The sequence below is a fragment of the Lolium perenne genome, chromosome 6, assembly GCF_019359855.2.
Source record: "Lolium perenne isolate Kyuss_39 chromosome 6, Kyuss_2.0, whole genome shotgun sequence".
Lineage (NCBI taxonomy): Eukaryota > Viridiplantae > Streptophyta > Magnoliopsida > Poales > Poaceae > Lolium > Lolium perenne.
This window is the reverse complement of record NC_067249.2, coordinates 193368297-193392888: the sequence shown is the minus strand read 5'-3', so window position 1 is coordinate 193392888 and position 24592 is coordinate 193368297. Positions and strand designations below refer to the sequence as shown.

The following is a 24592-nucleotide window of genomic DNA, read 5'->3' as shown; positions in this document are numbered from 1 at the left end:
ATCTATGATTGGATCATGGTGGAAAATATTTGAATTACGATTTTTAGCGAACATCTAAGAGAGTTATGAAATTGTTCTACAACTCACGTTTCTTGGAGTATCATAGTGATGATGGAGTATCCGAGAGACGTATCCAAACCTTGTTGGGTTAATGATGAAATAAAATGACGCCATTTTTTGTGTGGATTATGCTTTAGAGACTACTGCTTTTACACTAAATAGAGCTTCATCATAATCCGTTGAAATGACACCATATAAATTATGGCATGGGTATAAACCCTAATAGTCCTTTCTTAAATTTTGGTATGCGTAGCATAAGTAAATAAGTTTACAACCAAAATCGAATGAATGTCTTTGTTGGTTATCCCAGAGAATTGATTGGGAATTCTTTCCACTATGAAGTCAAAGACAAAAAATGTTTGTCGATGTTTCTTACTTATTTCCAAGAAATTGTTTCTAGCGATGTATTTGAGTGGGAGGAGAAGGGAACTTGATAAGGTATATGAACCTGAGCATGATGATCAGAGAAGAGCAGCATCGGAAATGGTTCCGGAAGCGGCCATGACGATCATAGCTCCCATGTCTACATAAGAGTTATAGTCATGGAGATCGAAGTACCCGTTGAACCTTTATAGGTGAATATTTTTGAAAGTAAATGGATCTATAAAATTGATGGACTTGGATGGAATATCCTTGAAGAAGCTCGACTTGTCGAAAAGTTGTTTACGACAAAGTTCAAAGAGTTGACTACGATAAGATTAGATCTTCCGTAGCAATGCTTATAGTCTATGTGGATTATTCTAGTAATCGCTACATATTTCTTTTATGAGATATGATAGTAGGATGGCAGAAATACATTCCTTACCAGAAGTGTGTATGAAGGATGTATACTAGATACAAACCAAAGAGTTTTGCTAGTCCGTGGAATACTAGATGGGTATACAAACTTCACTGGATGAAGTAAGTATCACGGAGTTGGAATCTTCACCGGATGAAATAATCAAAGAGTTTTGATTTCATCGGAAACGATGAAGATGCTTGCATTTTCAAGAAATTAAGTGGGAGCGCTGAGACATAGTTATAATATTATATGTGGCTGACATATCATTGATTATAAATGATGTAATTATATACTTGATGTGATTAAAAGGTTTCATTGAGAATTAACTTCAATGAAAGAATATGGACTGAAACATATTTAGCGTCAAGATCTATGAAGATAGATTGAAACAAATAATAAGTTTAAGTCAAAGTACAGAGAATGAATATTGAAGTAGTTCAATATAAAAATATTAAGAAGGTGTTCTTTTCCAGGTGAAGGTTTAACAAGACTTGAGTGTATTTGACACTCGATGAGTAAAAAACACATGAGTAATTTTAGATCACGAATAATATGTACAAAATCAGATGTCCTGTGCTCTAAAATGTTACGAGCATATACCAGAATGATTCATGCAATGATCATTCGACAACAGTAAGAATATCCCTGAGTGCTTTAGAAGAACCAAGGATATATATAGTTTTGTATGGGGTAATGACAAACAAATCGCTGTAAGGTGTTGCACCGATATTAGTATGGTCTCATATAAAAATAAAATTTCAATCTCAATTAGGCTAAGTGTTGTTTAAAAGGTAGCACAATGAGCTAGAAGAAGTCTATGCTAGATTTAGATGAGTTCTAAATATTGTGACGGATTCTACAAACAATGGCAGAGTATGTCATTATTTTGACAATGACTGAGGATGATAAGTCGAGGAGTTCTTTGAGAACTTGGTGTAGTTTCGATAGTGTGAGATCTTTGAAGCTATATTGTGTGTGACAATATTAGTGACTTATTTCAGACCGCGGAATTAAGGTTCCACCAGAGGACTAAGCATATATAATTAATGCCGACTCATTTGGAAAATGAGTGATGCGTTGAGACGCAAATAAATTGCAAAATACATACGTTTTTGAGCGTGTCAGGTCCGTTGACTAAAACCTCTCCCGTGAGCAAAACATGATAAGTACCAGAAGGCCAAGGTGTTATATCTTTACAAATATAAACTAGATTATTGACTCTAGTGCAAGTGGGAGACTATTGGAGATATGCCCGAGAGGCAATAATAAATTGGTTATTTTTATATCTTAGTGTTCATGATAAATGTTTACACCCCATGCTATAATTGTATTAACCGAAAACATTAATACATGTGTGTTGTGTAAACAACCAGAGTCCCTAGTACGCCTCTCGTAAAACTAGCTTATTGATTAATGTATGATCATGGTTTCCTGATCATGAACATTGGATGTTGTTAATAACAAGGTTATGTCATTGGGTGAATGATATAATGGACATACACCCAAATAAGCGTAGCATGAGATCAAGTCATCAAGTTCAACTTGCTATAAGCTTTCAGATACACAGTAACCTAGTCCTTTGACCATGAGATCATGTAAATCACTTATACAGGAAGGGTACTTTGATTACATCAAATGCCACTGCGTAAATGGGTGGTTATAAAGATGGGATTAAGTATTCAGAAAGTATGAGTTGAGGCATATGGATCAAGAGTGGGATTTGTCCATCCCGATAACGGATAGATATACTGTGGGCCCTGTCGGTGGAATGACATCTAATTAGCTTGCAAGCATGTGACAAGGTCACAAGAGATGACATACCACGGTAACTAGTAAAGAGTACTTGTTGGTAACGAGGTTGAACTAGGTATGGAGATACCGATGATCGAACCTCGGATAAGTAAAGTATCGCGTAAAAAAGGGAATTGGTATCGTATGTAAATGGTTCAATCGATCACTAAAGTTATCGTTGAATGTGTGGGAGCCATTATGGATCTCCAGGTCCCGCTATTGGTTATTGGTCGGAGAGGAGTCTCGATCATGTCCGCATAGTTCACGAACCGTAGGGTGACGCGCTTAAGGTTCGATGTCGCATAAGTATATTCGGAATATGAGATGGAGACCGAAGTTTGTTCAGAGTCTCGTATGGGATCCAGGACATCACGAGGAGGTCCGAAATGGTCCGGAGAATAAGATTCATATAAGGGAAGTTGATTTCTAGGTTTCGTAAAAGTTCGGGCCTTTTTTAGTGGAAGATCAGGAAGGTTCTAGAAGGTTCTGGGGTCCCACCAGTGGGCCCACGACCCTAGGAGGCCTAGCTTGGGCCAAGTGGATGCACCCTAGCCTAATGGGCCAGGGGCACATGCCCCTCAAGGCCCAAGTCGGCCACCCTTAGGGTTTTCCCCAAAACCCTAGGGGGATCAACTTGGGGGGAAGAAATCCCCTCCCCCCTCTTGGCCGCCAGCCCTAGATGGGTTTGGGGCTTTGGGGGCCACCCAACCCGACCTCCCCCCTTATATAAAGAGGGGAGGGGGTAGGGGGCACTCACCCCATCAGACCTAGCTCTGGCCGCCCCCTCTCTCCTCCATAATGTTGTACCGGCTTGGTGAAGCCCTGCAGTTTTTCTCCTCCACCACCACCACCACGCCGTCGTGCTGCTGGGATTCTGAGGGGATCTGCCACACCTCCGTTGCCTGCTGGAGCGGGGAGAGGATGGGATTCATCGACACCGTACGCACGACCGAGTAGGAAGTGTTGCCGGATTGCAGCACAGGACGATCGACTACATTAACAACAAGATCTAATCTCGTAGGCTTTGGAATCTTCGAGGGTTAGTCTCACATACATCTCTTTGCCTCAATCTTCATAGATTAGATCTTGCCTTCTCCTAGATTGGTTCTTGGATTTGTTCTTATTCGCGGTAGAAATTTTTTGTTTTCCATCCTACGAACCCATCAAAGCATTCCCTCTCAGTGCATGTTTTTGGCTAGCAAGGTTGGGTAGCAAGCATAAGAGTTGAGCGAAACAAAAAAAATACATGTGATAGAAAAAAATCATGCAATCTTCCTTGGAAGTACAAACGATTTAATCTTAAGAATACTAAGCTTATGAGCCAACAAGAAAGAAAGATAATGGAACAATATATCTACATGTATTTCTCTCTTTTCTACTTAAGCTTCAAAGTAATTTTGCTACTGACCAATGCTAAGTTTGCCAAGACCAACTAGAATTACTTAATGCTCCCAAAGTGATACCAATACTGGCCAACAAAATCAATCATATGATAGAAATTACAAACTAAAATAAGATGTGCAAAAAGTAAATGATAAAACCTTCTCACTAATATTCCATAACGGAAACTCACACCAAGGGATACATACCTTGTCATCGTCTCCGACCACCAATGCCTCCGTCGAGCACACCATCATCCTCAGGGTGAACATACGCACCTATGGAGCCTTTTTATTTTGCTTTAGCATCAACTGTAGCGTCGTTTAGCCACTTCGTCGGAGTAGCACCGCCCCAATACCTCACGCTGGTGACGCTCCAGTGATTCCCTCGCAAAACCATCACCACCACCAGTCTCGGCATGTCGAGGAGGTTTCGAAAACCCTAGTCGCGCTTCTCGGGAGGCAGTAAATCGGCGGCGCCGTCCTCAGTTGGCCGCCGACGTTTAAACGCCGGTGAGGTCAAACAACACGGTCAAAGGGGACCAGTCGTCGCTTGCGTGGCTGGTGAGGTGGACACAGGTCCCACCTGTCTATGACTGTGGGTGTGTACCGCTTGGGTACGTTTAGTTTTTAGATTTTATTTAAAAAACAGTAAATTACTCAAACTTGGCCAAAATAAATAAAATTCATTGTTGCTCAGAAAGATATGAATAATATATCAAAATGCTCACAAAAATAAACTTTATTCAATAAAAATATGAAAAATGTGTGTCAAAATGAAAATTTAATTATTTTTACCCTTATTTAATATGCCTTTTTCATTTAGTTTAAAATACAATCTGAATCCAATAATTGGTTAAGTTTCAAAATTAAATTTTTACTATTGAGTAACTAATTAAAATGTTAAGATTGAATCCTTTATCATATTTTATTAACTTAAATATTAGTGATATTTCATAAAACCCTAATTTGCAAATTACTGTTTTCTAGTTTCTTTAAATAATAATAAATCAAGAAAATAATAAAAACCAATATTATTTTGTTAGCTCTAAGATTGTTTACTTAAACATTTCTAGTTCACAAGTTATTATTTTAAAACTTAACAATGATTATAAAACCCTAGATCCTAAATTAAACCTAAATAGGAATTACTTTAATTCTTAAATCTTGTGAAAATTAATAAAATGTTAAACCATTATTAGTTTTACTTTCCAAGTACTTAATCACATTAACTATAACACCAACTATTATTTTAAAGTTTGCATCATAATTTAGAAACCCTAATACTACTATAAGTAGAACATTGGTCCCAATATTTTATGTGATCATCCCACATTAGAGTCAACTCTAAAAACCTAGTGGTTTATCCCATGTGATCATATGAATTTCACTTTACATATAGAAACTTGATAAGTAACCAATGAATGCATGCTCATGATCCACTAAAATAAAAACAATTCACATGAGATCATCATTTAATGTCTTACTCTTTAATAAACCTTATATGATCCATTAGTGCCACTTAGGTGAAAACCCTAGCTTGCTACCTTCATATTAGCACCATTGATCACCATTCCTATATACCACACCAATGGAATCAACCTCAAGAATCATATCCTAAAAGAACCATAGAGATGAACCATAATGCCAATCTTGTGTAGTAATTCACATCGCATGCTCCTATTCAACTAAACCCTACTTAGGAAATAATAATCCACCTAGCTAAGAAACCATTAGTGATTACTTAGTGAAATAAATAAGAAGCCATAGTAAACCCTAAGGTGTAACTCATATCATCACTTTGATAACCATCCTTTGATAGGATACCTATAATCAACCCTAGTAATAAACCTGCCAATACTGCTGCATATGAACCCATTCAACTTAAGAACCAATTAGTCCCTATTAGTGAACTAAAGGAATCCAATAGTAAAACCTAGAAGCCATAACTCCTATTTATAGTAGTCCTTGTTCTTAATTAACTTGTTCTTCAAAAGTTATTCTTTTGAAGTGTAAATGTCAATCAAGCCATAGAAGCCCTAGTCTTATTTGAAATACTTACTATTTCTTAATCAACGTGTTCTTAAAAAGTTAGTCTTTTGAAGTATAATATAAGTAATCATCAACCATGTCCTGTAGAACCTAGAAACAAACAACTACTCTTTACTTGTTATATAACCACTATTTCTTTGTGTGAATGCTTATTATGATGCATTATATCACTTGTTTATGCTATAATATCACCAACCCTAATAAGAACCTTGTTTGAAAACCATCTTAAAGTGCAACACACCCTAAAGAAACCTTTACAACTCAACCATCCTAAATCATCAAGGTTAGGTTACGCTCGGGACGATTGCATCTCATCCTATGCATTATAGCATCTTTGCTAGTTCTTCAAACATTGTCCTTACCGGACAATGATGGTATTTCAGAATTTGGAGTTATCACGAATCGAAGCTTTTGCCTGCATAATCTTGTAGTCAAGAAAGGCAAGTTCATCGCTTGCTCATGTCATTTGATTATTTTTATCAAACTATATGCAAAGTACCATACTTATCACTCTTGCATTTAAAAGCAAAGTATTATTTTACAATTATGAATATGACTATGTGGTGGGCAATGGAACCATGGTATGTGTTGATTGGTGGAGGTTCAATTGCAAGGGTACTACTTATCTAGGACTAATCACCAATGTAGTCTAGTGATTCTAGCGCCGTCCATATCGCGTTGACCATAAGATATATAATGGCTCTGGGGAAGCCAGCTGTATATTTTCCCTCTTGCATATCAACGGACTTGATGGAGCCTGACTGGGTGTTGGGGATAACACTGCATTAGGTTGGGAAATCCTTTAAAATCCCCATTTGTGTGGATGAGAGGCTCTATCGTCTATGAGGGATTATCCATAGTACACCGGGGGTAAAGCCGTATGATCGGGAGATGTCTACCGGGGGTGTACGAATGGACAAAAGGGTGGGTATGCAAGGTCACGGAGAAGGCGGTGTTTGGCTTGGATCTTACACCCGGCTTCACGCCAAGGAAGTGTGGACGGGAAAGCTTGCGCCTGGTTGGCAACAAGGATAAGGTCTCTTATGGGAAAAGTAACACACCTCTGCAAAGTGTATCAAATTGTGGTTGTCACTCCTTGTTCCGGGAAGGGAACTGCGAACGCGGCATGAAAGGAACTCCATGAAGTTCTGTTCAACCTGTGAAGACTGACGGGCATAGTTTTCAGAATAAAATAAACCTTTTGAAGAAATATTTACGAAAACTTGCATTCGCCTATGACTTTCTGGTCTGTGGTTGTAGCTAGTGCATGATACGCCTATTTCCTAATATGAACTTGCTGAGTACGCTTGTAATCATTCCCTCCCATTTGAACCCCCTTCTTAGATCAAAGTCACTGGAGGAGAAACTACCGTGGAACTCGAAGACAAAGGAGTCAACTGTAACAAGATGAAGAATCCAATCAAAGAAGTCAATGGAGTCAACTTCTGCATCAGTTAGATAGAAGGGAACTTTCCCTAATCCTAGCACCTAAGTAGCTAGAATTCTATAGCAAGCCTAGTATCTCTAGAAATAGTGATAGCAATAAGATAGACTACGAGTCGTTCTCCTGAAACTTTATTTGAAGTTTTACCTCACTGTAAAGTAGGAGGTTGTGATGATCTTATGTAAACAGTTCGTGTGTACTTCTATAGACATGCCTTGGACTCCCATATGTTTCTGTTGTACCACTCTGAGAGATATAATATTAGTGGAACGATGTTTCACTTGTGTTATGTCAACGAGGTGCGTACTACACCATGCAGTGGTATGTTGTGTCACCACAAGTAGACTATGGAGGAGGAGGAGCCGCTTGTGGATGGCGAGGACATCCCAACCGACGAGAAGTGGGAAGACACCCTGCGGACTACCTCAGCCTCTTTGCGTGGGAGCGTGAGCAATTGGCGGCCGTGAAAAAGGAGGACGAGCTCCATGTCCAGACGCCTAAGGTAGACGACGACGAGGCTTTCCGACTGGCCATTGCCTCCTTGGAGCTCGAGGACTTGGCCAACTGGTAGGGCCTTGTCGTGGAGCTATGGGAGTCTGTGCTCGCGTAGGGGCTCCTTGCCATATTGTCGGGGACTCTATCGCACGCACCATCATTGCCATGGACCGAGTCAGGGCTAGTGATGCATGTATTATGCATATACGTTGTTTGTAGTTTATTATGTTATATTCCATTATATTTGCATCGTATCATGAGTTATTACCTTGATTTACATTGATGTTGGAAAATTTCTAAAAGATCGCTTTATTTGCTAGCTCCATTTGGTAGAAAAACCATTTGTTACTATATTGACTTTTCAGGAGTTTCGGGACTCCAAAAAGATCAAGGTCACAAAGCATGCTTCAGAATTTTTGATACGGATACAACAAGCTAAAGTGGGCTAGCAGGAGATCACTGGGATGGAAATGGGGGCCCATGGCACAACCAGGGTATCATGTCGTGCCATGCATGCATGGGGTCCAAATTTCCCCTCGGTCGTCTGATTGAGCTCAATCTTTCGCTCGCAGATGCTTTTTGAACTAAAACCATCTATATACCATGTAGATATTTGTTTCGCGATGCATGGAGGCGGAGATTTAAAACTACGAAACAAAGAGTCTGTAGTCCGTTCATGGCAAAAGATTGGAGGGAGGTCCGCTGCCGAAACCACCTCCCGCCGCCTCTCCTCCCTCACCAATTAATGTCTCATCATCACTCTCAACCATGAGAGGGGTTTTACACCCCTGGACTTTGTGGTATTATCTTGATCTAATTTCTCTATGTATGATCATTGTTCTGGCCCGTATGAGCTTCATTACATGATTCTGCATGGTGCTATCTATGTAATTTCTATGGTGGATATTGTGGTATGAGATGATACATGTTATACATTTACCGTTGTGTTAAAACTTTATAGTTTGTCATACTTTGGAATCATGTTTATGACATATATGCATTTGTTTGTTACTATATGTCACAGAAGCATCGAGGTAACACTAGTGGTAATGTCTTGTCTACCCACATCACGAGGTGTTTGACAACACACTAAGTGTAAGAGATTAGAGAGATGTGGTATGTGCACAAAAAATAAAACCTTTACCATAGTGTTGTAGTGTGCTTTTACATAAAGAAGTATGATGTATGTAGATGAAGGGTGTATCCAAGTGATAGCAATGGCACATGCAAGTGATAGAAATGGTACCATCGACATCCTATGTTTAGCGGTAAAAAAGGGGAGACGTATGTGATAGCGTTGGGACTCCAAGTGCAGAGTGTTGTGTCAGAGTATTTTCCCCACAAGGGTGACTCGAGGGTTATATCGAACTCTCGAGGAATGGAGTAAATAGTTATCTCTCCCTCTCTTCTTATAGCAATCCTGAAAATAAAATAAAGCCTTGTGTCCCCAAATCCACCGTGTGGTTGTCAAGCACAAGGTTTCGTGTAAGTAAAAGTAATATAAAGTAATAACTAGAGTAAAGTAAACTAAACAAGTGAAGTAAACTAAGTAATAAATGTTTTTGTATTTTCAGATTAAAATAGTATCCCAAATAAAAAGTAAGATAAATGCAATGAAAAGGTGTTTCTTATGATTGAAATTGGACTGGGGTTCATGGGTTCACTTGACTATTCTCTCTTTTAAGTTGTAGTAGACAATAACAATTCATCAATGAGATATAAAGAATATAAATTCAACATGTGTAAGATACGCATTCATATGGGCATCACGTCCTAACATAGAGATGATGCAACACATATCTCTTATACTCCACAAGACAGGAAAAACTTCAAGCAATTTTGTATTAAGAATTAATAGAGTATAACCATAAGTATTTTGACATGATGTTTGAATATTAAATATGCTACCTTGAACAAACAAGATCATCACTTTTGTCACATGGCGAACATAGCACATGCATTCACTTTATCCTAGTGAGATAGAAAAACAAAAGTCAAAGCCATAATAGATCATGAATTTGTTATCACTATCCAATCACTAAAACCATGATATTCCATCTAACACACACATCACCCCACACATGTTCTTGCATACAAGTTGGACCAGAACCAATACTGAAGAACGGGGTATATAATATGCATCTATCAATACATCTTACACAAAGTATAGTCAAATATCATAGCATCATATCATAGAATAAAGATCCACCTCATAGCTATTACATATATGACCATAATAATGTTGGACAACTCCTATGGCACTAAGAATTATGAAGAACATGAGAGAAATAGATCAAGCTACTGGCACAAACCCGTATTCCAGAGGTGGACTACTCCCCCTTGATCATGGTGATGACGAGGAAGACATTGGAGAAGGTGGAGATCCCTCCGGCGGTGGTTCCGGTGGAGTTTCCCCCTCCAATCTTCTCCGCAACAACCTCTGTTCTTGTGTTTCTGTGTTTCTGTTGTGCTCTCCTCCAGAGAACCATCGAGGGTCATATATATAGTGGTTTTTAGGTCAAAATACATGGATTCGCGAAAGAATCAAGCGTTTTGAACGATCGACGGCCGAAAGAGGGCAGGTTGCGCGTCCTAGCATGGTGCGCGTGCCACCACGTCTCTTTTGGGCCTCAGGCCCCTCCAGTTGTGATCCAAAAGTCCATGCTTCTTCTTCCGATGAAAAAATGACCCTCGAGAAATCCTATCTCAATTTGACTTCGTATAGATTCCTGAAAGTGAAAGTTATAAACCAAATAAAGGGGATCATTGGTAAATCCCCATAAATCAATGTTAAACATGATATTATCATCATATATGTTACAAATACGTGAGAATTCATGTTAATAAATTACATAGTTCATGTATGCATACATGCATCAGTATGACACGGGGAAGTGACAATGATCTCACGCTGCGTGACATGGCACACATATGCGAACTTCTTTTCAACTATGTGTTTTAGAACATGTAGCCGTTGTAAACGTTGACCATTAAAGCATGATAATTTGTGTGTGCTTTTATCATCTTGTAACATTATAGCAACATTATAGCCACCATTGTTTGAGAGAAAGATTAAGTGAGCCCATGAACCCAAGTCCATTATTTTCATAAGAGTTAAACATCCATCTTGTCCTCTTGCATTTACATGATTGGGACACTTTTTACAAAAAAAAGTTGAGTTTTACTTTCAAGCATCAAGTTAAATCCCTTTGTTGCCTTCTTTTGTTTAATGGATAGGCAACTAGAATTGTAACACTCTAATTGAAGAGAGTAAATAGCTTTTCTTTCTTACTAATATCGGATACCCATACTTCTACAAAATAAAAATTCTATAAGTTATAAAAGTTTGAACTGCATGCACGGAGACGTGCCATCACCACTTCACGCACGGAGTGCCACGTACACGTACTGCCTCTAGAAGAGCGGGAGAGAGAGGAGAGATCGATCTCGCAGACAAGAGACAAGCTCGATCGTTAAGCAGGATAGTTTCACATGACACTGAATTAAACACAAGGCATAGTTTAATGCAACTAAGTAGTAACTGAATAATTAAAACAACTAGTACCGCCACCAACTTGGCCATATGCATGTTCGTTGAGCATTCTCTCTCTCTCTTTCTCTGGGATTCTCTGGTCGATGATGGATTAAGAAGCATCCCACACCCATGTGCCACATCAATGCCTGCATACACATACTCCCCAATGTGATCGAGCTTACTCACAGTTCATGTAATTAACTAGTGACAGATCGAGCGTATTGCATTTGCATATACACACACTGTGCCGATCTCTTAGTTGTATGTGCAGTTGTGCACTACCGCTTCCAGCGTCTGATTGGCCGAGCTAGACCACTTAATACACAAACGCAGTGACGATCAGTGAGGTTTACGTTACTTGACAAGTTGCTAAGTTACAAAATGAAGCTTGTTTGATCGACACGGTGATGCCTATCAAGGAAATTCGTGGTGGATATCAATGCAGAGCAAGAGTTTGATTAGTTTACTGCCGGCAAGTTGTGTTGTTAAGCGGATATGATCAAGCCTTCTTCACCGATCCAAAGCATTGATCTTTCTCTTGCTTGCTCATAATTTCCTATATAAAAGCCGTACCACTTAGAGTTTTTCTAGGGATGCCAAGTAAGGAATTTAGTACTTTATCTCCCTAAATGCATACATCTACAGTAGAATTTTTTTTTCTTTTTTCTATCCATTTATATACCGTTATCCGCCGCTTCCGGTACATCCATTTTTGTTCGCTTCTTCTCCCGGTACCTAGTATAGTAGCAATTGTGGCTTTGAGAGAAAGGAGGGCCTATCTAAGGGACGCATGGCTCAACTGCTGCTAGTTTCAGTGGAACTTGCTATCTCATCTAGTAATTTGAATAGGATTAGAGGAACTAGGATCTAGAGAGATGTTGATGGAGGAGGGCGTGAGATTGATCTCCACTACAATATTCGGCAACTATATATATCTATATGTACTAATGTACACGGATGAAAAGCTATCTTTTGTTTGTGTTAGTATTATTTTGACCAGTAACACGCGTGCATGCATGCTTATCCCTACACGTCATAGCGACGGAGGCTTGAGGGATTATCTTAGGGTTATTTCGTTAAACGTCAGCCTAGATATGCTTATATCATCAGCCAAATACTACAAGTTATTTTATTACACGCCGTGAGCTGTACATCAAGGCAGCTCGGTCCCTCCATCGATTGGATGTCTGTCTATTGTTAAATAATCTCTCGTTCATTCTGGTCGACTGGAGCTTAGACTGTTCATAGTGGGGGTAACATAGGTGGTAACATCACACATCCCAATGCATTTTGATGACATGACATACTAATAAATGAAGAAGGAGAGTGGGATGGTAACTAGCTATGTTACCATAACATCACACATCTCAAAGCAATATGAGTCTACAATATAATTAATAACATATTGCGTTATACCACATCTAAGTTACTACCCACTATGAAAGTAGTAACTTAGAATAGTAACATGACATATGTTACTATTCTAAGTTACTCTCCACTATGAGCAGCCTTATGAACAGCAGCATCCTAGCTAATATACTAGCTGGTGCTAGTAGGCATGACCATAGTAAGTTGTAAGCTTGCCCTGATGGGCTGTTAGTCCGAACTAAGGAAATTCAAATGGCCGATCTCGCTGCATAATTTATGAACTTCAGATCTGTAGCTAGCTAGTAGTACAAATATGCAGTAGCGAGCTATAGGGTTGCCAGCTTAATTAGGCCTTAATTTGTAGTACTCCTAAGCATCACAAGTATACACACTGATCAATAATATTTAGATTATCTTTCGCTAGTAGGTAGGGAGTATCAAACTACTAACTAGCTAGCTAGTCCCAACAGCGATAGGTGTGGGTACACGATCAGCCTATATATGTTTCAGTCCATGCGTCAACGTCCTTCCTCCTGTCACAAACATTACAAACACGCTATATATACGTGTTGTCATGTCGACTTGACACTTTAAACATAAAATGCCGATGATAAGGCCAGCTATTAGTTAAAATCATGTACGCAAGCTACCACTCACTCCGTTCGAAATAAGTAACTTAATTTCGTTTAGATACGGATACTTATTTTCGAACGGAGGTTGTATTGCACTTGTAAGCTTCCATGTTATCCTAAAATCAATTTGTTTTCTCAGAAGTGCACTGCTGGACAGTATATATACGTACACGTAGGTAAGAAGAAAACTCATAACAAAAGCAGCAATTAAGACATGAATCGAAGCAAGTGCGATGAGCTTCGGGAGGTGCGTGGGTAGACGTGAGGCACGCACGTGGTTTTAATTAGGCTGGGGAAGAAGACAGCGGAGATGACCTTTGCTTCCACTCAACTCCCCTTAATTCAGCTCCTTGAAGTGAGGTCTGCATGTTTTAAATTGTTGACCACGGAGGGGCAGCAGCAGTCAAAGTCTTGACCCAGTTTTTTTTTAGACCAGACCCCAAGAGACGAGAAGTCATCTATAGATTCTCTTTTCCGAAGGTTCGGCCCATATCTAGGACATGCCTAGGCTCGAGTGGGCTCAAACTTTCAGCCGTAAGCCCAGTCGGCATTCTGCTTTCGGTAGTTTGGACTGGGCCTATCATCGACGGCCCGGACAGCCCATGATGCAGTTGCCGTCCGGCGAGCCCACGAAGAAGAATTGGTAAGTCGTCCGCTGACGCTGAGTCGTGACCTGGTCAACAAAGTGGCCGAGTCCCCAAACGTCGCCGGCGACCTCTGACACTGAGCTCGAACCCACCGCCCCTCTTCCGATGCCGGACCGGGACGCGTACCGCGACTGGGCGAACCTGCCGGAGCTGCCGCTGGCGGAGGTGCTGCGGGGCCTCCTTCCCTGCCTCCGGTCGATCTACGCCTTCGCGGCGACGTGCCAGCCCTGGCGGCTCCTGCTCCGCGCCATCGCCGGCAGCCTCGTCCGGCCCCGCGTCCCGCCTCTCCAGCTCCTCTACCCGGCGCTGCGCCTCGCGCCCATCTCCCCGCTCGTCGCGCCCCGGCCCATCCCCTACCGCCTCCCCGTCCCGGCGGAGGGCTCCACCTTCCTCTCCGCCTCCCGCGGCCACCTCATCCTCCTCCGCCGGGGCTCCGCCAACACCCTCCACCTCCTCGACGCCCTCGCCGGCGCCGACCGCGGCGCGCTCCAGCTCCCTTCCCCGCACTTCCCCTACCACTACGCCGCGCTCTCGCCCTCCCACCTCCTCCTCTTCCACTCCAAGCACGCCTTCTTCTCACTCCCCTCCCCCATGCATCCAACCCCCAATAACCCCCGCCCGGACTGGACCAAGAACGCCCTCCCCCGCGCTGCCTCCTTCGTCACCACCGTCCTCGAGTTCCGCGGCCGCGTCCTCGGTCTGACCGACCGCGCGCAGGTACTGGAGTTCCACCTTAGCAGCACCACTCAGTCCAGTGCCAGCGGCAGCACTCCTCCGAACCAGACCGCCCGAATGCTGCCAATTGCCGGCCTCCCGGAACCCACCACATTCGACAGATCCAACTACGGGCCGCATTTGGTTGCCGCCGGCGACCGGCTGCTGCTGGTGCTCTTCATGCTTCAGCCAAAACTGGGCTACCTGGAGCCTGTGCATAGGGTGAACAAGATCGGCGTCTACGTGCTTGATTCCGCGCAGATGATGTGGGAGGAGGTGGACAACATTGGGCCTTACACCTTGTTCGTGGACTGCGCCGGGAGGAGCGCCGCGGCGTGCGTGGACGTGGGGAACTGCGGAGTGGAGGAGAACCGGGTTTATGTTGCGGCGCCCAACTGCCGTGCCTGGAGGAAGGCAAACCCGCCAGGGTGGGAGCTATCACTCAATGGTGAAGGTGGTGGACTGTTTTCGAGGGGGCCGATGGCGCGCCCACCATTGCCATCGCCGATATCGGTTTATCCGCCTCTTTTCTTTTGATCTTGTGTGTACTGTGTAATGAAACTAGTCACTACAACTGTCGACATTCAGTTGTTTGTTGTGATGTCAACTACCAAGCATATTAGTATTATTTCGTAGCAGCATCTCATGTGGAAATACTTGAGGCAGATGATAAACATGTATTTTCCAGCCTGGTGTGGAATAATCATGCTATTTATGTGAATATTTGTGTTTCTGCTCTCCTGTTGTTTGGAAATATGTATGTGCCTCTCTCCTTTATTGATTGCGTGGCATGCTACTCTCGCATTTGGGCACTGAGCATCGTAATGCAAAATTTTCGTGTGGTAATGCCTATAGGGCAGATAATGAACATGTATTATCCTGCCTGCTATGCATATGAATATTTGTGTTTGTGCTCTCCCGTCGTTTGGAAATGTGTATGTGGTTCTCTTTTAATGATTGCATGGCATGCAACTTCTCGCACTTGCCAATATAAAAAAATCCTTTAGCTTGCCATTTTTGCACTGCACTCTTCAAATTTGAAGGTCTTGCATACGGAGGTGCTATTGCTGCTATGTACAAGAAGCTAGCATTTTTCTGTTCTGGGCTCCACTCATGGTTTTTTGTTGGTTAGTTACCTGAAAGTTTATTGCATTCTTCATGAAACTTGTGTGAGAAGTAGCAGCATGTACCTTTTTCTTATAACAACATAGCCGATATAACTTCGGTTCTTATCCATTATGTCGTCATTACTCTTTGCGTGTTTCGTAATGAATGATTGTCTACTACTGCATAATTCTCCAGTGTGAGATCCGCAGTTCCTCACATTAGGGCTTATCCGCTTATGAATTATGTCCTGAAAGTAGCACCATGTACCTTTCCCATAATAAGGACATAGCTGTTATAACTTAGGTTCATAACCATTATCTTGCCATCATGCATGACATGTTTGTTAGTGAATGATACAACTGCATGATTCTCAGTGTTAGATATGCAGTTCGGCACACAGAGTGATTTGCTAAAACACCATAATGAATAGCACTCATGTTCTCAGAATTTTTCGCAATTCTATCTATGAAGACATATCAACCTCTATTTTCCAAACTTCTTAAATGGCCTTTTTTGAATGGTAGTCATGGTCAGGAGTAACAACCAATAAAATGAGATGCTGAATGAAAGCACCTACTTTTAATATAGCAAGCACATGTATTTTCTGCATTGAAACGTGGGAGAAGATGTACATCGAAATGTGTTAACAGGAGACGTAGGAGTCCCCTCATGGAAAGGGTTTTCGAGAAGTTCAAGTGCAGGTTTTCATGAGTTTCTGCAATGAACTTTCTACCATCTCCTAGCTGTAATATTTCCAAACTAGTTACAAGCGAGGATGCTCATTCTCATTGGGTTGGTGATGAAATGATTTGTGCAATCTGAATATGGGGCTCATCAAACTTTGGCTGCTTGAGCAGGTGCGCCGACCCTCTCAGCAATGATTTGTTCATAGAGATCTCTAATCTTCAGACCTACGATAGTTTGGAAGAGACCTGTTCCGTTGTTGCTGCCTGGGAAATCTGCATGCTTTAGCATTTGCTGTGTCACCTCCCCGTAGAACTTGGACGAGAGGTTGCTTAGGTGGCTCTCAACATAGATTAGCTCATCTAGTCTGTCAAATTGCCCATCCATCTCCAGCACCGATACCTGATAGAAACAAGCAAATGCTGAGATCTTACAGAATTAGCTGAGGCAGGACCTTATTAGCAGTTAGAACTGGCCTACTCCGTGATTTTTTTATCTCTAGTCTAAGAATGTTTGTTGTCTCTCCATTCTGTTCTACTTTGGACTACTAGCTGGGTTTCTGTCGGTTTAGTTTCTAAGTAACATTAGTATGCATTACTTGTCGGGTGCAAAAGGGGAAATAAACCAAGGTGAATTACCTCTTGGCCAAAGTAAGTGTCTGGGCCATAGGAAAATTTGATGCCAGGGTAAGAGCACGTAAGCTTTCTTCCACAAGGGATCCAGTTGATGGTTGATCCTTCATCGAACAGGTAAACCGGGTTGAAGAACTTCACGCCTTCTTTCATGATCAATTTAACACGCAGCACCTTTCCTTCATTGTCATCAGGAATCAGCTGGGTTGGCAGGACTTCAATCACAGCATCGGCGTATTGCTTCTGCGGATCTGTCATACCAAGTGGTGAGTTTACATTCATCTCTATTGTGTTCCAGTTATAAGTAATTTGATGTGGCATGCTCTTGTTATGTTTGGTTTATGGCAAACACTTATTGTGTTCAGTTCGCAAAAAGGCAGTACCGATAAATGCATCAAAATCTGGTTTCCTGGCTTCAATGCTAGCCTTGATGCTTTCAAGGCTGTGTCCACGCTCTGCCATGTCTCTCTGCAAAAGCCCCAATGATTGTTTTTAAGATAGATATAACAGAAGCAGAATCCAGTGCATCGTGAGTCATGAGGAACTAGAACATTTTTTCTCAAAAAATAAGTAAATAAATTTAGAAGCATCTTGGACTGACCTGAATTTTCCATGCAAACTTAACCTCATTGCTGATGTCTAAGTAGATGCTGAAATCAAGGAGGTCTCTCACACGTTCGTCGTACCTGGTTTAAAAATAGATGCAAACAGATAAATTGTTATGTGAGATTAATTAATGTTTCTGCTTGTTACAGTTTACAAAACGATTGTGTTATTTTTTAGGGAAGATACATTTAAATCGTTAACCACCAGGGAATTGGAAATTTTGTAGAGATGTAATAGAAGTTGTTGCGGTGATTCAAAATATATTATGTGAGATTAATTAATGTTTCTGCTTGTTACAGTTTACAAAACGATTGTGTTATTTTTAGGGGAGATACATTTAAATCGTTAACCATCAGGGAATCAGAAATTTTGTAGAGATGTAATAGAAGTTGTTGCAGTGATTCAAAATATATTATGATAGCCACTTGCCCAATAGCTAATGGAATATGATGAAGAAACAAAAGAACAGACACCAAATACTGCAACAGACGGGAGAAGCATGAGGAGAGGATATGAACTCACATTGGGTGCAAACCCTCGATGACGAAGATCTTGGGAGGCTGGATGAGCTCCGCCGGGTCCAGGAGGCCGGTGACATGGTTGTAGATTGGCTTCTCGATAGCCTTGCCCTCTTTGATTGCCTTCACCTGCTCATACATGAGATCAAAGTCGTTTGCCTTGGGGTCCAGGGCGGTCACACCTTTCTCCTTCCTCCCGGTTCTGTCCAAGGAATGGTAGTCATCAAGGCATATCACCGTTGTGGTGTCGCTGATGAGTGTGTTCGAGTCTGGGTTCCCGCCCCTGGGTGGCTCTGCAGCACCTCCAAACACACTGGTGAGCCGGCGCATGAAGGTGGATTTCCCACATCCTGAGTCTGCTGCCAGGCCAATCACTATTGGCTTGTCAACTGCGCATGAAACCTGGAAGGTCCTTGCTCCATTCCTCGTGTTACTCCTCCTGCTGCTTCTGGTCGTGAAGAGGATGACTTGGTTCTGCCTGAAGCCTGAGTTTGGGATAGTGGTGCGTGGGGAGTGCAGGGATGTGGTGGTGTGTGGGCTGCAGAATGCCATGTTTGCTGCCCAACCTTCTGTTGGAGCTGCTCTTCTTCCCTTCAAGCCTTGTAACTGGGACTTGAGGAGAAGAGAGAGCTTGATGAAAGAATTGTGGAGATAAGAGCTAAGCAAACATAAGGAGGGAAATGAGATGGTGATGATGTGGTATCCCTATTTTCCTTCTCTTTTCTTTTATTTTCTGGTGATATCTGGTGCAGCTTATAGTCAGCTGAAAATGAGTTCTTCCTATAATTCCAAGCCATCGTATTTTGTCAGTATTCTTTCCCTGGACACTGAGCTTTCTTGTTATGAAAAGCTTCTGGTTCCGTTTTATGATCATGTCCTCTTCCTGGTGATGTTTTAAACCAATATTAGTCAGTTTAAATCATCTTATTATTGCTGAAAATGCTGGCCACTTCTTTGCTAGCTGCAAAATACAAGAGTGCCGGACATTTAAATTTTCGTATACACTTCTACGGTTTAATTTCCTGCAGTATACTTTTGTCTGTTTTGTCTTTACTAACTAGTTGGTGCTCGAATTATGATGGCCAGAGAAGCTCGGAAGAAAGCTTGGTGGTGGTTCCATGGATCTAGATATGGTTCTGCCACTTGGCAGCCTGAGGTTGGCTGGATGCAGATGAGGGAATGGAGGCTGGAAACTGATCGCCGAGAATTGGAGGAGATATGGCTGATGCTTACCTCACCATGCTGTAGTCCATATGTACGTTTATCTTAGAAGGCAGTGTCCGTGTGGTCACAGGTATGTGCCATGTCAGCATCCCCGACTCACTCGACGCTCGATGGCCAACCCCAGTCTTGATATGTCAAGACTCAAGAGACATGCTAGACATTCCGGAGCATATACTGCGCAGGAAACTGAGAATTCGTATACCATCTTGCAGTTAACCTCTCAGCAGAAACAAATGTACGGAGTACCATTTAAAAGTTCTGCGTTGTATGTTTGGGGAGCACTACCTCTGTACCGTTTTAATTGACGTTGCATGTCGATTAAACAGGAACAGAGGGAGTATAATTTACAGAACCCCTGCCCACAAAAAAAATACAGAACCCCATTTATCATTGCTCACAGGCGAATTCATCATTTACAGAACCATAATTGGAACCAGAATTCGTCGTACAAAAAATATCTCCAGATAGTTTGATGTCTTTGGGTTCCAGCAACCGTATGGCTCCCATAGAAGACACCAGGAGACCAATAGAACATGCAGCCACGCTAGTATACAAAAAATGTGAAGAAAGTGCAAGTTTTATAGGTAAAAAAATTAAGGCTTCAAACAACACATAGTTCCAGAAACAACACTATGTATATTGGTGCTACACTGCCACCCTTCCACCAAAGAAACCTCAAAGGTAATTAACCATCACTACCATAACATACAAAGAATTTCATGTACTTGGACGTATGCACAGAACCGCAGCACGCTCGAATGGTACATGTAGACTTCTGTAATTTCTTCTGTTGCCCACTTCACTTGTGCCCTCTGAAATACATATATACTCTCTGCATAAACCAAAATCAGAACAAAAACCAATAAGCGTTAGACTGCTGGTATATTGCACTGCAAGGAACTTGACAACCACCAAAGTTGTATAGGCATAGGTTGATAACATTAACAAAAAATATTAGTTACAGTGTTTCACTGTCAGCATGACATGCTCACTCACTCTTCGAGACAAACAAAGATAAGTTGATTAGTAAACAGTGGCCAACTGATGATTAATGTTACTTCCAGCAATAAACATAAGTATCACAGTTGGATAGATTCCATATTTTCCTAATTTTGAAGAGACCATTATTGTTGAAATTTATGCATAGAGTTGGATAGCTAGAGACCTTGAGTAACTTAACAAACAACAATACGGGAATAGAATACTTCCAGTTTTGGATAAGTTAACGTCTCCAACTGATCCATAATTGTATTTCTTTCATATAAAATAAGCATATAAAAATTAAAACTATATAATACACCAAATGAGTACCTATTTACTTCCTTTCATTTAGATTAAGTATCCAAAGATGAGCTAAGGTTGCACTAAACCCAAAAAATGAAGAACATAATAAAGTAAAGGCGACATAGGATGGAACGGGGCAAAGGGGTAGAGGGATATAGCAGATAAGTTACAGACCTGAAGAACCCAAATGCTCACAACTGTCTCCAACGAAAACAAGGCAAATCCAACAAAATAAAATATCTGAAACAAAGAACATTGGTCTTAAATGTCATATACACTAAGCATAAAAATCGTACTGAAATACTTTATAGACAGAGTAAAAGTGCCAGTAGGAAACATATCCCGTTGTTCATTCTAAATAGGAAGTTTATGAACTGCGGAAGGATGAAATAACATCTACGGATCTACTCACCCCAACTAATGCATTGTCAGAGAAGGTATCGATTGCAGCCAGTATACCCCTGATGACAGATAAAGCATACTTTGTTTAGAACCACATACAAAAATCAACAGTCTCAATGCATTAAAATACAGTGGACAGGCCACCTATCGTATTAGAGATTCTCGGCTGCAATTGTGTACACTGTGGCAAGTTATCTTACGTTAGCGATTTTCCTTTAAATACAATCGGTGGAGCAATGGCAGCAATTATACAGAAGCCAATGTGGAGCTACAACCAAACAAAGACAAAATAATACAATAAGGTCACCAACATAAATATCATATTATATCATATGAAGAAAGCAGGAACCAGGAGTTTCGTCAAGACCTTACCATGTAACAAAGGAAAAACCACCCAAAGCTTAATGCACTGTCAGTTCTGTTCAACAAGTTGAGCAATATTAAAAATAAAGCCACTCCTAGTGCTAGGAAAAATACAGTGCATAGATTTGCATTCAGTTAAGTTATAAACATCTGGAAGAAGTTGCTAATTAGAATCGCTAGGCATGTTAGGCTGATAAGAAGTGGGATTCAGAATTAGCGGCATGAACCGGTGCTGATTATTCTGTGTCCATAGCAGGATGCCAGGAAGCAATAAATATAAGATGCATACCTCATTGCACGGTACAGAGGCCTATACCACATCAAGTACGACAGAGGAATTCCAAGCATGCCGTAGATGGTAGCCAGGAAAAACAGTTTGGAGTCTGCATAGTGAAATCCGAAGATTTAGTGACTTGCTGCATTACATGACATGACAGGACAATTAAACTAGCACTTGTTGGTACCCAAACTGCAATTAAAAGATGTACTTAGCTCACCTCCCCCTCTGATCCAACAGACTATGACAGCAATGAAATTCCAGACGAGACAAAGCACAATGCCTGTAGATAATTGCAACCCAAAACATTGTCTGTGAGTACAAACAATTCAGCCTCTTAAAACAGATAATCTCTCACGGGTGTGTGCGCAGTTACCAAGCCAGCTTGCAAAAGCAAGATACTGCAGCCGCTGCGCGTTGGCTGGTATCTCATTGGCGATGTCGTGGTGGATGATCGGGAAGAAGGGCGGCCAGTTCTTGTCCTCCATGGGCACCCCGGCTACATCAACACGATACGGTCACACAACATTCAGTTCACAATTCCATGGGAACACAATAAGCGATCTAGGGCCCAATGCGAGTAGACACGTACCGCTCTTGAGAGCTTCCTCCCTCCTCTTGATGTCCTTCACCCACAAAAGTATTCAAATCAGAGAGCGGAGAACTGGAATTGTATAAAATCAACAGTCAAAATCCAAGACAGCAGCATAACGAGCTTACCGCCTCTCGCCTCTTGAGATCCGCCTGCCACTGCGAGAGCTCACTGTCCTTGCCATTCGAACCCTGCAAAAGCAACCATATTGATCAGCGCCGTAGGCCCGTGGACACGCTCAACCACTCCCCGAGCAACAGGAAATGCAAGATCCTCTCTCACGTTCATGTTGTCAAGGGGGATGTCGACGGCGGCATCGCGGCCGCCACCGCCGCCGAACCCGGCGGGCTCCGCCGGGCGGAACTGGAACTGCGAGTTGCCGCCGCCGGCACCGCCGCGTCCTCCTCCATTCTGCGCACGACAACACCAACAAACGCGCAACTCGTCAGAACACGCTAGGAAATCACACGCCGGAGCTGAGCGGGGAGATCCCGGCCGAGATCTGCTGAGTGTAGGGGGAGGAATGGGGGATTACGGAGAAGGCGCTGTCGTCGGCGCCCTCGTCGAAGGGGTTGGGATCTCGGTACATCCTCGCAGCTGCCGGGCTGGCTGGATTCGGGCGGTGGAAATGATCGGCGGTTGGGTTTGGTGTGTGGAGTCTGGAGTGAGGAAGGGAAGAGAGGGAGCGCGGTGGGTGTGAGGTGGAGTGGGCGTGTCGGGCGCTGTGGACTGACCGCTGCAAGTAGCTTCAGGTTCAAGGTTTTCTTTTCCTCTCGCCGCTTCCTTCGCTGACATTTCTGGCTACAAATTCAAAAACGAATACGTGACTGAGATCTTGTCGATGTAGAGCATTTCGAAAATGCCGATATGGTGATCTTCTCGAGCAATGGTGCGAAGATCTACTCCATGCTAGGTTGCAACGGCCGCGTTAGGATGGCACCTCCACCTCCACCGGCGGAAGAACTTGCGTCGCCGGCACTCAAACCCGAGCTCGAAGAGGCCAACATGGAGGAGTTCGCCGCCCTCGGCGTGCAGTGCATGGCTGGCGCGGAGGAAGAGGCGGAGGAAGAGGTGGCATCGGATGGATCAGTCGAGATGGCAGCAAATATGGCGACGGATGAGGAGGAGGAGGTCTCGAACTACAACGACCTAGAGGACTAGAGTGATGGGCCGGGCACGGAGTAGCAGTCGGCGGAGAAAAAGGCCATCGTCGAGTCCTACGAGTCGTTGAAGAAGCTCTAGGATGATCTCCGTCGAACGGGCGCCTATTGAGGAGGGGATCACCACGTCATAGCGGTTAAACGGTAGAGGAATGCGCTTCGGAGGAAGTTGTAGGCGCGGGAACGCTAGAGGAGGAAGGGAAATGACGGCGAAGCTAGCCCATCGAGCGCCTCGAAAGATGGCAAGTAGGCTAGGTTTTAGATTGAACTTTAGCCATCTTCATTCAACCTTGTAACATATAACGGAGTTTAATTGAAAACTTTAATTTTCATCGTATTTTACTGTTCGTGTAGGCCGTATTTGGGGTATGCAGATGGAACGAGCGTCCCTCAAACGCGAAACCACCAAATGGCATCCCCAAATGACTGCTGCGATATTTTTGTCGGAGGTCTTCGAAACACGACATTACCAAGGGGCGTCCTCGAAAAGCATTTTATTGTTTATATATGCTCTGCTTTAAATTTATAAAGCCCAGCGGCTAATGATATAAGAATGCTAAAAATAGCTTACAACACAACACACCTTAAGAACACAAGATTAAACTAGAAACACCGCTTGAAGCTGAAAAAGTCCTCCTCGCTAAAACCCCAAGACGACACAACTGTAGCAGCAGATCAGCAACTCAGCATTGAGGGCAGCACCAAGTGAACATCTTCCTGTGACAAAGAACAAGCATCTTCCTCCTCCATTGCCGAAGAGGGTCCCAACCCCCTTGTCCTGCATCGCAGAGCACCATACCGTCGGCCAATGGAGACGTTCCCCCTGAAACTAGAAGAGATGCAAA

The 24592-nt window shown here is 42.5% G+C and overlaps 3 protein-coding genes across 3 annotated transcripts; 1 reads left to right on the top strand and 2 right to left on the bottom strand.

The window, feature by feature from the left end:
• Positions 1–14221: 14221 nt before the first annotated feature.
• On the top strand, positions 14222–15636 carry LOC127306566 (uncharacterized). The gene has a single exon (XM_051337222.2). It carries the CDS (start codon positions 14290–14292, stop codon positions 15433–15435), a length of 1146 nt encoding a protein of 381 aa, XP_051193182.1. The 5' UTR covers positions 14222–14289; the 3' UTR covers positions 15436–15636.
• A 946-nt stretch (positions 15637–16582) lies between these two features.
• On the bottom strand, positions 16583–19102 carry LOC127306565 (phosphoribulokinase, chloroplastic). The gene is made up of 5 exons (XM_051337221.1): positions 18450–19102; positions 17923–18007; positions 17705–17789; positions 17328–17572; positions 16583–17091 (listed from the first exon to the last, which is right to left on the bottom strand). The coding sequence occupies exons 1-5, from the start codon at positions 18995–18997 to the stop codon at positions 16840–16842; spliced, it is 1215 nt and encodes a 404-aa protein (XP_051193181.1). The 5' UTR covers positions 18998–19102; the 3' UTR covers positions 16583–16839.
• A 938-nt stretch (positions 19103–20040) lies between these two features.
• Positions 20041–23319, bottom strand: LOC127306567 (secretory carrier-associated membrane protein 6). The gene is made up of 12 exons (XM_051337223.2): positions 23123–23319; positions 22870–22998; positions 22716–22778; positions 22588–22621; positions 22372–22494; positions 22216–22278; positions 22008–22101; positions 21728–21773; positions 21556–21623; positions 21366–21414; positions 21128–21193; positions 20041–20501 (listed from the first exon to the last, which is right to left on the bottom strand). The coding sequence occupies exons 1-12, from the start codon at positions 23174–23176 to the stop codon at positions 20469–20471; spliced, it is 822 nt and encodes a 273-aa protein (XP_051193183.1). The 5' UTR covers positions 23177–23319; the 3' UTR covers positions 20041–20468.
• Positions 23320–24592: the final 1273 nt, after the last annotated feature.

Coding starts and splice junctions, on each gene's coding strand:
- LOC127306566 (XM_051337222.2), top strand. CDS start 14,290: ATGCCGGACCGGGACGCGTACCGCGACTGGGCGAACCTGCCGGAGCTG.
- LOC127306567 (XM_051337223.2), bottom strand. CDS start 23,176: ATGTACCGAGATCCCAACCCCTTCGACGAGGGCGCCGACGACAGCGCC. Junction 21,774..22,007: donor CCTCTGTACCGTGCAATGAG/GTATGCATCTTA, acceptor CTTGTTGAACAG/AACTGACAGTGCATTAAGCT. Junction 20,502..21,127: donor TGAGCATTTGGGTTCTTCAG/GTCTGTAACTTA, acceptor TGGTTTATGCAG/AGAGTATATATGTATTTCAG.
- LOC127306565 (XM_051337221.1), bottom strand. CDS start 18,997: ATGGCATTCTGCAGCCCACACACCACCACATCCCTGCACTCCCCACGC. Junction 18,008..18,449: donor ATCGAGGGTTTGCACCCAAT/GTGAGTTCATAT, acceptor TTTTTAAACCAG/GTACGACGAACGTGTGAGAG. Junction 17,573..17,704: donor AGATTTTGATGCATTTATCG/GTACTGCCTTTT, acceptor TTGGTATGACAG/ATCCGCAGAAGCAATACGCC.